This window comes from Dendronephthya gigantea, unplaced genomic scaffold (genome assembly GCF_004324835.1).
Source record: "Dendronephthya gigantea isolate DGI-Jeju-01 unplaced genomic scaffold, DenGig_1.0 000059F, whole genome shotgun sequence".
Lineage (NCBI taxonomy): Eukaryota > Metazoa > Cnidaria > Anthozoa > Malacalcyonacea > Nephtheidae > Dendronephthya > Dendronephthya gigantea.
The window spans coordinates 289053-305918 of NW_021163069.1; the positions used below are offsets into that span (position 1 = coordinate 289053).

Genomic DNA, 16866 nt, shown 5'->3' on the forward strand with positions numbered 1-16866 from the left:
TCCAGATGTTTCTATTTATGACACCTTTCGTGACAATGCACATTTAAGAACGATTAACACACGTTAACGTGGTCGTTTTATGGAATGTAGTGCATGCATGCAGCTATTTGCACTCAACTTAGAAAATTGAAATGAGGAATATGAAACAAAGAGGAATTTTCGTTCAGACCAGTCAGCAAATTTGTTTATATTTTTAAATACCCAATAAGAGTGCATGAATTGACATTGCATGACTACTTCTAGTAAAAAGATACATATACCCTTCACACGAATTGTTAAAAATTTAGGCATTCTGATTAGCTCAGCCTGAAAAATTTGCCAATGAGCCAATCAGTTCAACACGACAAGCCTGCTTGTTTGCATTCACTTCTATTTAATTCCTACACTCTAATCATTTCCTTTCCTTCTAAGCTCCTTATATCAAGTCAAAGGGCTGCTCTTTATTGTGGCGTTTTTCATATAGGTATATATAAACGTCTAAATCCTTATTTATGATATGGACAGGGAATAATCTACTGAAAACTTAAACACTCGTAAAAAATTCATATGATCGATACTTATAATTTTATATAGAACTCATGCGGCACTACATCCGGGGTGCAGTGCTAGAATTTTCCATTACGAGTTTCAAAAATTCTCCCTCCAATTTCCATTTTCATTGTTGTTGTTGTAAAAATACAACTTGTAAAACGAAATTAACGTTTGAATACAAACCAAAACCCTTAAAAGACATCTTTAGATAAGTAAAATTTATTCTACTTTATTGTTTAGGCTATAGCTATAATTTAAAATAAAGATTCACTTTTATAATTGCCTTTCGCGGCTTATTAACTTCTCGCCTTTGTGTGTATATATTAGTCACCGGTTGGCTCGAAGATATGGATGCTATGTTTTCGTGACGTAAGTTCCTTCGATTTATCCACTTAGTTTTTTTAAAGGTAACATGTACAAAGATTTAGACCGCTTTTACGTGCGTGTACTTGCGTAGGAGAAATGCGTAAGTGGAAAATAACCTTTGAGGGTGCATGGATACGCACCACCATACCGGATTTGCATTGTCACGGCATTGAAAATTAGCTATTTCAAAGCGAGTTTTAACGCTAAAATTATGATAGTATGTTTGCTTAAACATGATATGCCAAATGAAAAAGTTCTGGGGGCAGAGATACCGTTAAACAATAAACTGAAGTCCTCAATTTGAACCGGAATGATGTAAATGCATTGGCTCCCACTATCTTCTTTTCAGCCCCCAGAAGGAGCACTTCGTTTGTTTCATTTCTGATACGCTCTTAAACATGGCAAAAAAGAGGTGATAGGGTGTATTATGAATGCATGAATGCCTATATATATATATATACAGATATATATCTATTACAGCACCATTTATTATCATTATCATTTATTATCAATATCATGCAGTTGGCGGCGGTGCTGTTGGATTTAGAGTATACTATGCTGGTAAGTTAAGAACAAAGCCGTATATTAGCTCAATATTTTTTCTCCAAAACATGTCGTTTAAAAGTGCACGTTCTGATTTATCTCAACTTTACAATATTCCGCTACTAGTAGTAATTCACCCACAATAGCGCTCTGCAAACTGCAACTAGGTTTCCCTCTCTATACGTATATACAGCCAGGAATTTTGCCCTCGCGGTTTACTATAACTAACCAAACTCACAAAAACTCTACTTCATGAGTGCCACGCCTGCATAAGCCGGCATTATTTTTTCTTACCCCGAGAAGTGTATATTAAGACAAGCGCTCATGCAGATAAAAGCTACGGTTAGGTATATATACTTATTTTTTACCTACAAATAAATGCCTTGGTAAAGACAGGGAACTCGGAAGCATCCATGGAGATTGGGGGGTCACCATCTTCCAGGGGCACTCTAAGTTAATAAGAAGGGCGGCTAAGAATCTGTGTATACTATATAGGGATAGTTTGATTGCCAAAGCTTCAAGGACACCACCGGTGTGGTTTATATTTATCTCGATTTGGGCGATTTGGCCAAAACGATTTGGGCGCGTGGGCAACGTCTAAAACTTTTATAAGTTTCCGTCCCTCCAGGGTTCTTGCCCACTGAACGACGGCTGAACACATACATGGGGACAGCTATTTCGTGCTATAAATTTGATAACTATATTCGCTACAACGTTTAAAATTCAGACCACTCACGTTCACTCGCTACAACCGTTTCAAGCATAGTTTCAAGCGACCAAACAAGACATAATCATTTACATGTTAATGTTTGTTTGCTTACTTTAGTTTTGTAAGTAACCTTAAACAGATCTTTGTGACAATGACCTGTATCAGTTTTGGCACTTGAATTATTTTGCATGTTAGAAATTGAGAGAGTAGAAATTAAGATTATTAGAAAAATGCTTTAACTAGGAAGGGAACTATATGATGAAAATGAACTACAGGAAACTTGCTGTTTCACAAACCTGCATATCAGTTTAACTATTAAATGTAGTCCTGAAGATCCGCCAAAGAAGTAAAGGCCTAATAGGCTAGTTTCCACTCAGGAAAATTCTCTGTTGGATCGGACAGGACAGGAAAGTTTCCTTTCTATAAACGCCGCCTGAAAATTCACCGACAAAGGAAATTTTCCTGTCCGTCCCGATCCAAAAGAGATTTTTCCTGAGTGGAAATTAGCCTTTACACGATGCAATTTTTCTTGCAACTTGCGATGCAATTCTACTTTTGAGAGATGTATATTTGGGAACAATGAAACTTTTGTGTTTATTACACTTCATGCACTTTTATTCTGCAAGACTCTTTACTAATTTACATCTTTATGTAAGTAGAATTGCATTGGAAATTGCAAGAAAAAGTGCACCGTTTAACAGGGCCTTAAGTGACAATTGCCAATTGATGTAGGTTACAAGACAGAAGACCTCCCGGATCACCCCCATTTTTGTATGTCTGCTTGGAATGACGATTTCCGTCGTTCAATGTCAAGGTATGTACGGCGGTCAGCTCGTCTGCATGTGGACAGTATTTTTCAGACGACATTTTGGCAATGTGATAATAAGGTTATAATACCTATTATGACCCGTGTGTATAATTATATATCTTCTGTAATCAAGAGATATAAAATTTATCTATTATTTACCAGTAAAAATAAAAATAAATCTATTATTTACCAGTTTAGTCGGTCCGTATAGGGAAATATTTCCCTCGGTCTCAAAACTGTTCTTGAGACCGCGGGAAATATTTCCCCATACGGACCTCAAATCTCGTAAATTCAATATATATATATATATATATATATATATATATATATATATATATATATATATATATATACAGTAGGAGGCAAAAGTTTGAGTCCAGTCGTTGTAGAATTCCAGTATTAAATCCTGGCAGCGTATTGGAGTTAAGACATGCGTGCTAGTGTTTCAGTACTGTAAACTATATTAATTGCACACTGTTTTGGTCCTAATGATCTAAATTATAACAAAATAAAGTTCTCATTCCTTTACACTGCCCAAGATGGGTAGGAAAAAGGGCAAAGTGATGGTGCACAAGGACAAATAGTTCCATTAAGTATTGAAGGATTCTTTCCTCGTAAGATCGCAGAAGAAGTGAGAATTTAAAAAGGTGGTATGCAACTAACCTTGGAGAGGTTCGAAGAAACTAAATCCTACTCAAGCAAACTTTTAGCTGCTTTGGTCATGCTCGGTTTGGCAATATTGAAAGATATAATAGGATCCTAATTAAAGAAAAGTATCATCCAATTCTTCAAGGACATGGAATTTCATCTGGTACAAAGATGATCGCACGTCTAACTACATGATAATCACCCTAAGCACATGCACATCTTCTATGTGCCAGAAATCGTTTAGAAGCAAACTCATTCTGGTGATCTCGTTGTCATGGCTTTCCACCTCATATTCCAGATCTAAAACCTATGGAGCACTTGTAGAACCGTTTTAACCGGAAGAGGGCGAGGCACAGACCCTCCAGCCAGGCTGACTTGAGGCAAGTGGTCAACGAATGCTGGCAAGGTATTGAACGTGTGACATTAAAAAACCTATGGAATCTATGCGAGCAAGAATAAAGGTCATTTCAAGAGCAAAAAAGAGGGAACTAAGCAATGACATGTAAATGCATGTTTGCACATTAAAATACGTAAAAATGAATATCATAACATCTCATAGTTGTTGTACAGCATGTATTTTTCTGTTTACTTGTTTACTTTTTTCTAGTTCACTTATCGGTAAGGTTTTCTGTAGAATATTAATATATGCTGCTGAAACAAAGAAATACAGTCACTGGACTCAAACTTTTGCCTCCTACTGTATATATATATATATATATATATATATATATATATATATATATATATATATATATATATATATATATATATATATATATATATATATACAAATATATAAATATCAATCACGTGAGCATTAAACATTGTTTATTTCGCTCATTTTTGTCTTGTTTCATTATTATTATCAATATTGTTGACCTTACTATTATATTTATGAAATTTTTAATAAAGATTTTCACAGCCTTTTCCATAAAATTAACGTATGCAGTAAAATCACATGGCTGATCTTTACGTATTTATATATATTTCAATATGACAACCTTTTTGATAACAACTGTATGTATATATATATATATATATATATATATATATATATATATATATATATATATATATATATATATATATATATATGTATATATATATATATATATATATATATATATATATATATATATATATATATATATATATATATCCTTCGAGGGCTCCTTCGATGGCACAGAGAATTGCGAACTTGTTGGGACATACCTGTTATGCCAGCTCCCTGACAAAATCAGGCGGAACATAGATCTATACAGAGACGATGGGCTGGGTGCATTCTACGAGACCCCCCGGAAAATAGAAATCATTAAGAAAAAGATCTGCAGCGTTTTCAGCAGCAACAATCTAAAGATAACTATCGAGGCGAATAAGAAAGCCGTTAACTTCCCTGACGTGACACTAGATCTGCGCAACAGCTCCTACAACCCCTACATAAAGCCTAACAACACGCCTCTGTACGTCCACAGCGAGAGTAACCACCCGCCGATATTCATTAAGAACATACCCCTCAGCATTAACAGACGGCTGAACGAAATATCGTCAGACAAAGCGTCGTTCGACCAAGCAGCGCCAACTTATCAAAACGCACTCAATGATAACGGGTACAATTACCAACTACACTTCTACGCAGATAAAGAGAGACGTAACAAAAAAAAGAGAGCGACGCAGAAACATTACATGGTTCAACCCACCTTATAGCAAGCATGTAGCCACAGGCATAGGAAAAAAGTTCCTAAACATCGTGAACTCATTTTTTGGAAAGAAACATCCACTAAGAAAAATCTTCAACCGCAACACACTCAAAATCAGCTACTCCTGTATGCTAAGCCTGGAGAAAAAGATCAGCGCCCATAACAAGTTAGTCTTGCGAAAAAACAACCCTACACCAGAAGAGCAAAAAACCTGTAACTGCAGATCCAGAGATAAAAACGGCGAATGCCTAACAAGGAACATAATCTATCAAGCAACCCTCGAGAGCAACAATGAGAAACAAACCTATATTGGTCTCACTAGTGATGAATTCAAATCTAGATATAGAAATCATACAGCGTCATTTAGGCACAAGAACAAACAGAACGCAACCGAGCTTAGTAAGTTCATCTGGTCCTTGAAGGATGACGGAGTACCATTCAAAGTAAGATGGAAGATCATAGCACGAGCCGCCTCGTATATTCAAACGCCACGAAGCGTTGCAACTTATTGCTCTTAGAGAAATACTACATCATTTGCAACACAAACTTATGCTCACTTAACAAAAGGAACGAACTTACAAGCACATGCCGTCACGCTAGCAAATATCTTCTAAAGAACTTATAGATTCTATCTATCATGTAAATTAGACTCTGATGTATTTAAGGCGTGCCTGTTAATAATAAATTCTTATATACACCTGATGACAGGGAGCTTGCTCCTTCGAAACAGCGCTGTAGTAATTATGCAACCTTAGTTTTCTGTCTTTACTGCAATTATATATATATATATATATATATATATATATATATATATATATATATATATATATATATATATATATACAATCGTTATCAAAAAGGTTGTCATATGGAAATATATATAGATACGTAAATATCGGTCACGTGATTTTACGACATACGTTAATTTTAAGAGAAATCGTTAGTAATCTGTCGTGAAAATTTCTTAAATGTCATAGTAAGGTGAACAATATTGTAATGATAAAGAAACAAGTGATAAGTGATCAAAATAAGCCATGTTTAATGGTCACGTGATTGATATTTATATATTTCTATATATATTGATCGGGACAACCTTTTTGATAACGACTGTATATATAATATATATATAATATATATATATATATATATATATAATATTATATATAATATACAACATGTGTAAAACAATGTACCCTCCCGGCTATCACCAGAGCGCAATGGTGACTCCTGCACTTGGGACACAGGACGTACGGTTACACATTGTTGGAATTGTATAGTGAAGTCACCAGAGTGCTCAAACTTATACAAGTGAGTGTTATATATATATATATATACACCCGTTTGCAAAAACGTTGGCCGCAGATAGATATATAGATAGATACTCGAAATCTAATTTGAATTGCATATGTTGTGTAATATGATTGAAGTTTTTGCAAATGGGTGTATATATATATATATATATATATATATATATATATATATATATATATATATATATATATATATATATATATATATATAATCTTAAAATATTTTCATCGCTACACTGTGTTTAGAAGCGATCTATATATATATAAATATATATATATATATATATATATATATATATATATGTTTACTTGGAGTTGTATCTGGTTTAAAACAATTTATTAAAAAGATTCTAGATTAAAAAGTACTAAATTTTCGGTAGCTAACTGCTACCTTCATCAGAGTTCTAATGTTCAAGCAGTATAGACAGACTATTATATAGTGTCACTATCCTTGCATGATTGAATAATTGGTATGTAAATTTGAGGAAAATGTTTATGCTCATTCACTGATCTTTTGTCCAAAACCGAGTGCAATGACTCAAGGAAGAGTCTTTTGTTTGTGTTATGCACTTTCTTTTCCAAAATCCTAGCATTCTCCATTGACACTTCATGACCGGTACTTTCTGCATGGTCTTTAATCGCTGACTTAATCTCTCGTCGTACGCCAGGTTTATGCTCAGCCCATCTCGATTTCCATGATCTTTTACTCTCGCCGATATAAGTGAATTGACAATCTGGACATTCAAACTTATATACAATGCCTTTTATTTCAGAATCTAATTGTTTATCTTTAGGTTTCCCAAGTATATCACCCAAATTTTGCATAGGTTTATATGCCGTACGTACGCCAGCAGTGTGTAGGACTCGTTTGATTTGTTCGGATACCCCTCTTACATATGGGATGCTTGTGAAACAAGTGGCATTACTAGATGTAGATGGAGCTTGAGTTGGTTGACTGGAATGGTCAATGAATTTGTTAGGGTAACCATTAAGTATAAGTTCTTTTTTAGCTCGTTCTCGCTCATTTTTTCTATTCAAGGTGGTTGAGGGAATATTATCAGCCCGGTCAAATAGACTTTTGACAACGGCTCGTTTGTTTTGAATAGGATTGTGTGAATTGAATGACAAGTATTTATTTGTATGGGTCTCCTTTCGATATACATCAATATCCACATTACGATCATTGCCGATAATTACCATAGTATCTAAGAAAGGGATTTGCTCTCCACGCTCAGTTGACGAAGACATTTCAATAGTGAATTGAATGTTCTGGTTGATGGAATTCAAGTGAGAGTGGAATGTGTTAACATCACACTTTCAAGCATGAGTTAGAATCATCGACATAACGTCGCCACCAACGAACCGGTACTGGCGAAGTATTTATGGCTATGTTTTCTATCTCCTGCATTACTATTTCTGCGATTACGGCGCTGACGGGAGATCCCATGGCGCATCCAGAGATTTGGTGGTAATACGATCCATTGAATTTAAAATAACTATTGTTTAGCACAAATTTTAGTAACTTGACGATATGTGTTTCTTGCAGGCATGTATATGATTTCCATGTGTCGTTCTCGTGTAGCTTGCGTTGGACTATGTCCAAAGCGAAAGGTACGGGAATTGATGTAAAGAGTGATACGACATCAAACGAAACAATTGTTTCATCAGTTTTGACTATCTTATTTCTGACGAATTCTGCAAACTCAGTACTGTTATTAACCACAAAATCGTTATCCAATCGTAGGTGCTTGAGTATTCTGGCTAGGAATTTGGATAGTTGGTATGTTGGTGAGCCAATGTTACTGTTTATTGGGCGTAAAGGAACCTGACAGTCTGTTTCGTTTTTAAGCGTAAAATGGTCATCGCTGCATGTGAGAGATGCTTTGTGTATTTTGGGTAGACCATAGAATGTAGCGGGAGAGGAGTCGAATGGTTTTAACTGCCAATATTCCTTATCGGACAAATGTCCCGCTCGCTTTAGCTCTTTTAAAAGTTTTTCCAAGTCTATTTCAGTTTTGGTTGTTGGGTTCCTTCGCTTATCAGTAATACGTTTATAGATATTTTTGTCATCAAGCATGTTGGTCACTTGACTCTGATATACAGCCCTACTCATTACAACAACGGAATTTCCTTTGTCAGCTTTTGTTACTAAAATGGTCTTATCAGCTTTTAGATCTTTCAATGCTTTAATTCAATTTCAATGCTTTCAATGCTTATCAGCTTTTAGATCTTTCAATGCATTCTATGGTCTACCCAAAATACACAAAGCATCTCTCACATGCAGCGATGACCATTTTACGCTTAAAAACGAAACAGACTGTCAGGTTCCTTTACGCCCAATAAACAGTAACATTGGCTCACCAACATACCAACTATCCAAATTCCTAGCCAGAATACTCAAGCACCTACGATTGGATAACGATTTTGTGGTTAATAACAGTACTGAGTTTGCAGAATTCGTCAGAAATAAGATAGTCAAAACTGATGAAACAATTGTTTCGTTTGATGTCGTATCACTCTTTACATCAATTCCCGTACCTTTCGCTTTGGACATAGTCCAACGCAAGCTACACGAGAACGACACATGGAAATCATATACATGCCTGCAAGAAACACATATCGTCAAGTTACTAAAATTTGTGCTAAACAATAGTTATTTTAAATTCAATGGATCGTATTACCACCAAATCTCTGGATGCGCCATGGGATCTCCCGTCAGCGCCGTAATCGCAGAAATAGTAATGCAGGAGATAGAAAAAGCCATAAATACTTCGCCAGTACCGGTTCGTTGGTGGCGACGTTATGTCGATGATTCTAACTCATGCTTGAGAAAGTGTGATGTTAACACATTCCACTCTCACTTGAATTCCATCAACCAGAACATTCAATTCACTATTGAAATGTCTTCGTCAACTGAGCGTGGAGAGCAAATCCCTTTCTTAGATACTATGGTAATTATCGGCAATGATCGTAATGTGGATATTGATGTATATCGAAAGGAGACCCATACAAATAAATACTTGTCATTCAATTCACACAATCCTATTCAAAACAAACGAGCCGTTGTCAAAAGTCTATTTGACCGGGCTGATAATATTCCCTCAACCACCTTGAATAGAAAAAATGAGCGAGAACGAGCTAAAAAAGAACTTATACTTAATGGTTACCCTAACAAATTCATTGACCATTCCAGTCAACCAACTCAAGCTCCATCTACATCTAGTAATGCCACTTGTTTCACAAGCATCCCATATGTAAGAGGGGTATCCGAACAAATCAAACGAGTCCTACACACTGCTGGCGTACGTACGGCATATAAACCTATGCAAAATTTGGGTGATATACTTGGGAAACCTAAAGATAAACAATTAGATTCTGAAATAAAAGGCATTGTATATAAGTTTGAATGTCCAGATTGTCAATTCACTTATATCGGCGAGAGTAAAAGATCATGGAAATCGAGATGGGCTGAGCATAAACCTGGCGTACGACGAGAGATTAAGTCAGCGATTAAAGACCATGCAGAAAGTACCGGTCATGAAGTGTCAATGGAGAATGCTAGGATTTTGGAAAAGAAAGTGCATAACACAAACAAAAGACTCTTCCTTGAGTCATTGCACTCGGTTTTGGACAAAAGATCAGTGAATGAGCATAAACATTTTCCTCAAATTTACATACCAATTATTCAATCATGCAAGGATAGTGACACTATATAATAGTCTGTCTATACTGCTTGAACATTAGAACTCTGATGAAGGTAGCAGTTAGCTACCGAAAATTTAGTACTTTTTAATCTAGAATCTTTTTAATAAATTGTTTTAAACCAGATACAACTCCAAGTAAACATGTTTTCAACTGGTTGCCTAAACAGTATATATATATATATATATATATATATATATATATATATATATATATATATATATATATGTATGTATATATATAATGAACGGTTTGTCAATATTAGAGAATTGACGCTGATCAGCAAAATATTTCTATATGTTTAGCGTTGGCAAATGGCAATTACTCTTGCAATTTTGAGATTAAGAGCGAATGCCAATGGAGCCAAGATCCCGATGATTTGAATTGGCTAAGAAAACAAGGCGACATAAAAGGCTCTCGGGGAATCAAACAATTTGAAGGTCCATTTGTAGATCATACGAAGGGTTTAGGTAAGTGTTTTACCTGCATTTGAGGAGAGAAAGAGAAGGTGCATGGTAACCCTTGTAGTTAACATAGAAAAACAATTGCAAAATTATCATTGCCCAATTCTTTCACTAACTATAGTTAGTCGGAGACACGGAGTTAGTTAGCTGTTACAGAATCAGCGGACTTTTATAGACATAAATATTCTGATTTCAGAACGGAATATTCAACATTCACATTTTTTCTCTATATAGGCGTTCTGAAAAACGAAAGTCAAGGACCAGGTGCACTGCAATTCCGTGGAGGGAAATGTATTCATATGTATGGAGGTGGTTCTACGGTACCAAATGATGGAAAAACACTTGTAATACAGCGTGTCTGTAATGAGGAAATATTGAAGTTCGAGTTACGATCAAACGGAATATTGATGCATACTAAATATAAAATGTGTGTGAAGCCCAAAGGGACGGTGATTGATGGAGTGAAAGTAAGTTTGTGTTTCCCTGTCTCTCAAGATATGAGGGAGTTTGAGATGAACCAAATTAAACTAAGACGCGGAAGCGACGTATTTAAGATAATAGTAAATCAGTTGAGCTAGGGCTCTAATCTAGGGACCCTGGGAGGATCACGTTGTCAGGGTGGGGGCGAAAAAGAGACTTGAAGGGCACTTATAAGGTGAAAATTAATAAGAACAAGTGAAAGTCAACTAATTAAAGGGCAAGGGAGCGAATACCCCCTCGCGCTCCTTCCCCTTCTCTTTCTTGTCCGGCGACCCGGCTCGAATATATTGTTGTTTCATACGAAGAGTGACGTTTGAACCAGGCCTTAGTCAACATATGTCGTCTTTAGGTTGGTGTTTATAGAAACTGCACACAAACTGACACATGGAGCTGGACAAAAAGTGGATCGCTTCAGTTCAAGAAAGGCATGTGTCTGACAGCGAAGAACGGAGTGCACGCTGTGGATGGCGAGAATCTTGTGCTTAGTTCTGTTTGTGATCAGCTACAAAATTTCATTAAGTTTGAACCCAGTGAGTATGAACATTATGTCAAAAATAATAGATGGATGTTAGGAGGCTAGATGGGCCTAGATGACGTAAACTGACTTCTTCAAATTTTAACAATTAAACTGACTAAATATTTTTTTGATGTTTTTAATTTTCTATATTTCGTTTTTTTTATTTAAACCATATTATTGAAAAGTAAGCTGCACGGACTTGCATAGTACTGCACGACAAAAATTGTCTTTTTCACACTTGCACCTGAATATATAGCAGCCTTCAAGATTTACATCTAATGTTTTTCCTAACAGTTGGGTTAGGTTGGTATCTATACATGGAAAGTTCTAAGCCATCCAAAAAAAAAGGTAGCGAAACAGCACGATTCATCTCCCCAAACGTTACTAAAGTCAAATCGTGTCTTCAATTCTACTATCGCATGTTCGGCCAGCCTGCTGGAAGTTTACAGGTGAGTATTTTTCTATACCTTATCATTATTTTTTCATTAAATAAAAAATCATTCTGTTTAGAATATGTGGTCATATCATCATATGTGTTTAGAATCATAAGTAGTAGAGAAGAGTGCTCGATATAATGAGACGCAGATAAGAATAAATTTGATTCAATTCATAAGATTTTATTCATACAATACATACTCATCAGGTAAATTTTAACTTATATATTAAAATTCATTGGAGGTCAACAGTTCTAGTCCAGTTGATATGATTTTTGTCATATTGATATAACGACAGCATTTCATGTGTATTCAAATAATTCAATCACGTTATATGTTTAAAGTTTTAACACAAATTAGCGCTGTTCTAACATTTTGTATGACCTCTTTAAGTTACGTCTCAAAACAACTTTGACTCTCTCCGGCATGGAGTGAACCAGGTTTCCCTTTGATACATGTAACTTCACCTCAACTTTTCGCTGAGACATCCCTTGATTGTTGATTTCGATTATCTGGCTTCTCTTTTCTTTGCTAACCTCTTTTCCAGTGGCGGATCTAGGGGTGTGCAGAATAAATTACACGGCTTAATTTTAAATTGAAAACACCTTAATAAGTAATAACAACGCTATTGGTTATAGATTTGTAAAGAATATTTTTACATTAAAATTTGCCAAAGCGATTCCGATTTTAAGCTGTAGTAATTTATTCTGTACATGCTTAGATTCGCCACTGCTCTTTTGCAGTTTTGCGATCTTTGGTTCCAAAAAAAAAATAATCCGCATTTCTTGTACAACTTAAATACCACGAGAATTAACGAGAAAACATATGGGAGGCATAACATGCTCGCAAGTTTTGATCAACATATCCAATTTCCATCTCACAAAATATCATTCATTGTAAATTAAGAAAATTATCAACTGGACTCCGAATTTTGACCCCCCCCCCTGTATATATGCTCTTCAAAACTCTAGGTGTACGTGTTGTCTGAAGGTAGCATGGGATTCCCCTTGAAGAGTTTCTATGGTCCCCGCTGCAGGGACTGGCATCGAGCACAGGTCGCTGTAAACAACCAAACGACTCCGTATCAGGTCAGTGTTTAGGCTCCTCGAAATATAAGATTAATTGGGTCCAAAAATAACAATTTACTTTTATTTTCAATTTACAATTTACAAAGTACGTTATCGAGGGTGTACGTGGTGTCAATGACGTGGGGAATATTGCCATTGATGATATTTCTGTGAGGGATTCATGCAGTGAACCATTACAACCAGGTATGTAAATATTATCGAAGTCAAACTTTTACATGCCGTGATTATTTAGGTTGATTAACCATTAATTATATTAGGTCTATCAATATTTTTCGTACCTAGTGAACTTTTATTATATGAAGTAGCTAGTTGGTCTCATATTTCAGCCCGCGTTAACTTTATCTGTATATGCACGTTTATTTGACCGCCATTTTATCATTATTATCATTTTTTTACATAGCAGTAAGTTTTAAGTTGGTTAAATCCTATATTAATTATTCTAAAATTGCTTTCAGAACGGTTTTAAATTTGAAAAGAAATATTTGCATGGAGATGATTGACCTACTTGACAAGTTTTTCATGACGAATTTCCTGACTTAGATTTGTGTGAACACATAGCTGAGTTAAGCTACAAATTCCAACTTCTCCTTCAAGTGCATGGAAATTGGGCACCCAATTCAATACCTCAAAATCATAGTTTCGGCCTACCGGAATCATGTTAACAGCATCGAAGGTTTTTCTTGGAGAGTTATAAGTGCATTTCTTAGGAAGTTTGGCTACCAGTTTTTGGGAAACCTATCATTTAGATGAACTCAGTTATATGACTCTTATATTTATTTTATAAGTATTAATGTAAATTGTTAGATTTTCCTGTAGTTATACTTTTAGGGAGGAAGAATGAACTATTATTCCTACGAAGTAGGAAGAAAAAAAGAAACATTATCTTATTTTCTCTATTGTTATTCCTTTTAAGCCGACGGTAAAGCAAATACTTCGGATAAAATCCCCATTTTCATAGCAGCGAATACATGCGTAATACTTTTGTTCGTGGTAATCAATATCTTTGTGCTGGTAAAGTGCAGACGACAAAATCAAAAGCCAAAGTTATCAACTCCGGACCCGGGCAACATTTCACTAACGGTGGACGAAAGCTCACAAGAACCATCGAGAGTTATTGAGGTAAACTACTATTGTTACATTTTTTACTTGGTTGCAGCCCCATAGTTTTACCTTTCCCTCTTTCATTGCCACGTTTCAATCGTTTCGAATGATAAATACAATTCTACAATATTAAAACAGGGGCAAGTCATAGAAAACATCGAGTTGTATGTTATACCGGTCGAAAATGAGACAAACACGCATGAAAATGTTTTAAATTTTGGTTATGATCAGCTCGATGAACTCGGAGATGGAACAGATGATGGCAGTTACCAGGAGCCCGGAGCAGCTGTGGAGGTCGATGTGACGTACGAGGATATCACGATGTATCAAAATGGTCAAAACTCTTAAGTAGCACAAGCCATGCATGACAAATGGGGAAGTTGAAGAATGCAAGATAACATATTCATACGTTCCAAGAGATCATAGAATAAATTATGTCAATTTTTTTTACAAGGAAATGATTTTCCTTAATGTCACTTCTAGTTCTAGATTTCCATTTTTAGAATAAGTCGGATGTTTCGATTTATGATACCTTTCATGACAATCAAATGCACATTTCAGAACGATTAACACACGTTAACGTAGCCGTTTTATAGCGGAATATAGTGCATGCAGCTAGTTGCACACAACTTAGAAAATTGAAGTGTCGTATAATTTATGTTTATATATATATATATATATATATATATATAATATAATATATATAATATTATATATAATATATATATAATATATATATATATATATGGAAAAAGTTCGCCGAAGGTTACTGAGGTAAACTACTATTGTTACAGTTTTTTCTCAAGATAAGTATAGTTAAGACAATATGAAGTGTTATAAAATAGGAACCTTATGAGGACCTTCAAAATGTTGAATTTTACGGAGTTTGTAATTGCAATGCCATTTTTGTCATGTGCATGTCATTTGCAATATTTCCACATTTTCTCAAATGCTTAGCCGTATATGACAGTGAGAGTAAATGATTTACGTTTGGAACTTGACAAACCTTTAATCAACAAGGGGAGATTGCTAACAATACGGAAATACTACGTACATTCACTAACAAAGAGGAATTTTTTTGAACCAATCAACAAATTTGTTTATATTTTTAAAACCCCAACCAGATTGCATGAATGAACATTAGCTGATTAGCCGAATTCATATTAGAGACGGGAAACTCATCGAAACAGGAAAGTCGATGGTAAAAACCAGTCTATAAATATGAATAGGAATGGATAAATTTATACGTGTGATGGGTCGGGTAATGCTAAAAAAGGTATCGTCATTATTATGATAAAAATTTTGGTTGTTTTCTCTTAGCCTTATTCCGTCCTTGACCGTGTTTATATTTCAGAAACTCGTTTCATTTATCCGTTTAAATGCGAATTTAAGACAAGTTTCTCGTCCAGACGAGATAACCGTCCAACTTACCCGTCTCTTTAGACCGAATTCTGTGACCGAATTTAGTCTGTGACCGAATTCACATTAGACGAGTGTCCCATCTCTAATAATTTATGAATTCGGCTATTTTCACACGAATTTGTAAAAATTTCAGCATTCTGATTAGGTAGCCTGAAAAATGTAATCAATTTTGCCGATTTGTTCAAAACGACAAGCCTGCTTGTTTACATTCACTTCTATTTAACTCGAACACTATAATCATTTCCTTTTCTCGATCGTACTGAAGCTCCACATAATAATATCAAGCAGTAGCGTAGCCAGCCTATCGATTTGTCCCGCTATGCTAATGCTTTCGTGTTCACTGACACTGACTGTAAAAACAATGGATTTCTAAAGACAATCATGAATAATTATAATAACTCGAAGTTTACATAGCGGGACAAAATCGTCAGGCTGGCTACGACACTGACATCAAGTCTAAGAGCTGCTCTCCACTGTCGCGTTTTTTTTATATATACGTATGTACACTCACGCACGCACGCAAGTCCAAATTCTTATATAATAATGTCATATTTGAAAAAGCTAGTGTTCCGCATATTTTAGTATGCATTTGTTGACCAATTCGTTAAATAATAACAATTTGGAAGCATTTAAATTTTTCCGCACATAAAAAAACGCGACAGTGGATTTCAATACAGGGAACTTCAAAGGCTTGATTTCAATAGAGGGGACTTTTTTGCCGGACACCATGCATGTACACCACACTTGTATTATCACGAACATAAAAATTTACTATTTCAAAGCGAGTTTTAACCCCAAAATTAAGATAGCATGTTTGCTTCAACATGATCAGCCAAACGAAAAAGTTCTGGAGACACAGAAGTTAAACAACTTAAAAAATGATGTTGCTACCATGGGAATCCGGTATGGTGCACATCTATTTTGCATATTTCATTTGAATTTTCACAGAATTAATAAATAGTTCGGCTTGACTGTTCTCATTTCAATGCAAATATTTCGTTTGGTCGAAATATATTCCGCCTAGTGGAAAAGACTCCAGCCCCCAA

The 16866-nt window shown here is 35.3% G+C and overlaps 1 protein-coding gene across 1 annotated transcript; it reads left to right on the forward strand.

The window, feature by feature from the left end:
- Positions 1-2893: 2893 nt before the first annotated feature.
- On the forward strand, positions 2894-15041 carry LOC114530089 (MAM and LDL-receptor class A domain-containing protein 1-like). The gene is made up of 9 exons (XM_028551680.1): positions 2894-2963; positions 10620-10784; positions 11013-11245; positions 11608-11788; positions 12070-12224; positions 13181-13297; positions 13384-13480; positions 14211-14416; positions 14537-15041. Exons 1-9 carry the CDS (start codon positions 2936-2938, stop codon positions 14744-14746), a joined length of 1392 nt encoding a protein of 463 aa, XP_028407481.1. The 5' UTR covers positions 2894-2935; the 3' UTR covers positions 14747-15041.
- The last annotated feature ends 1825 nt before the right edge of the window (positions 15042-16866 follow it).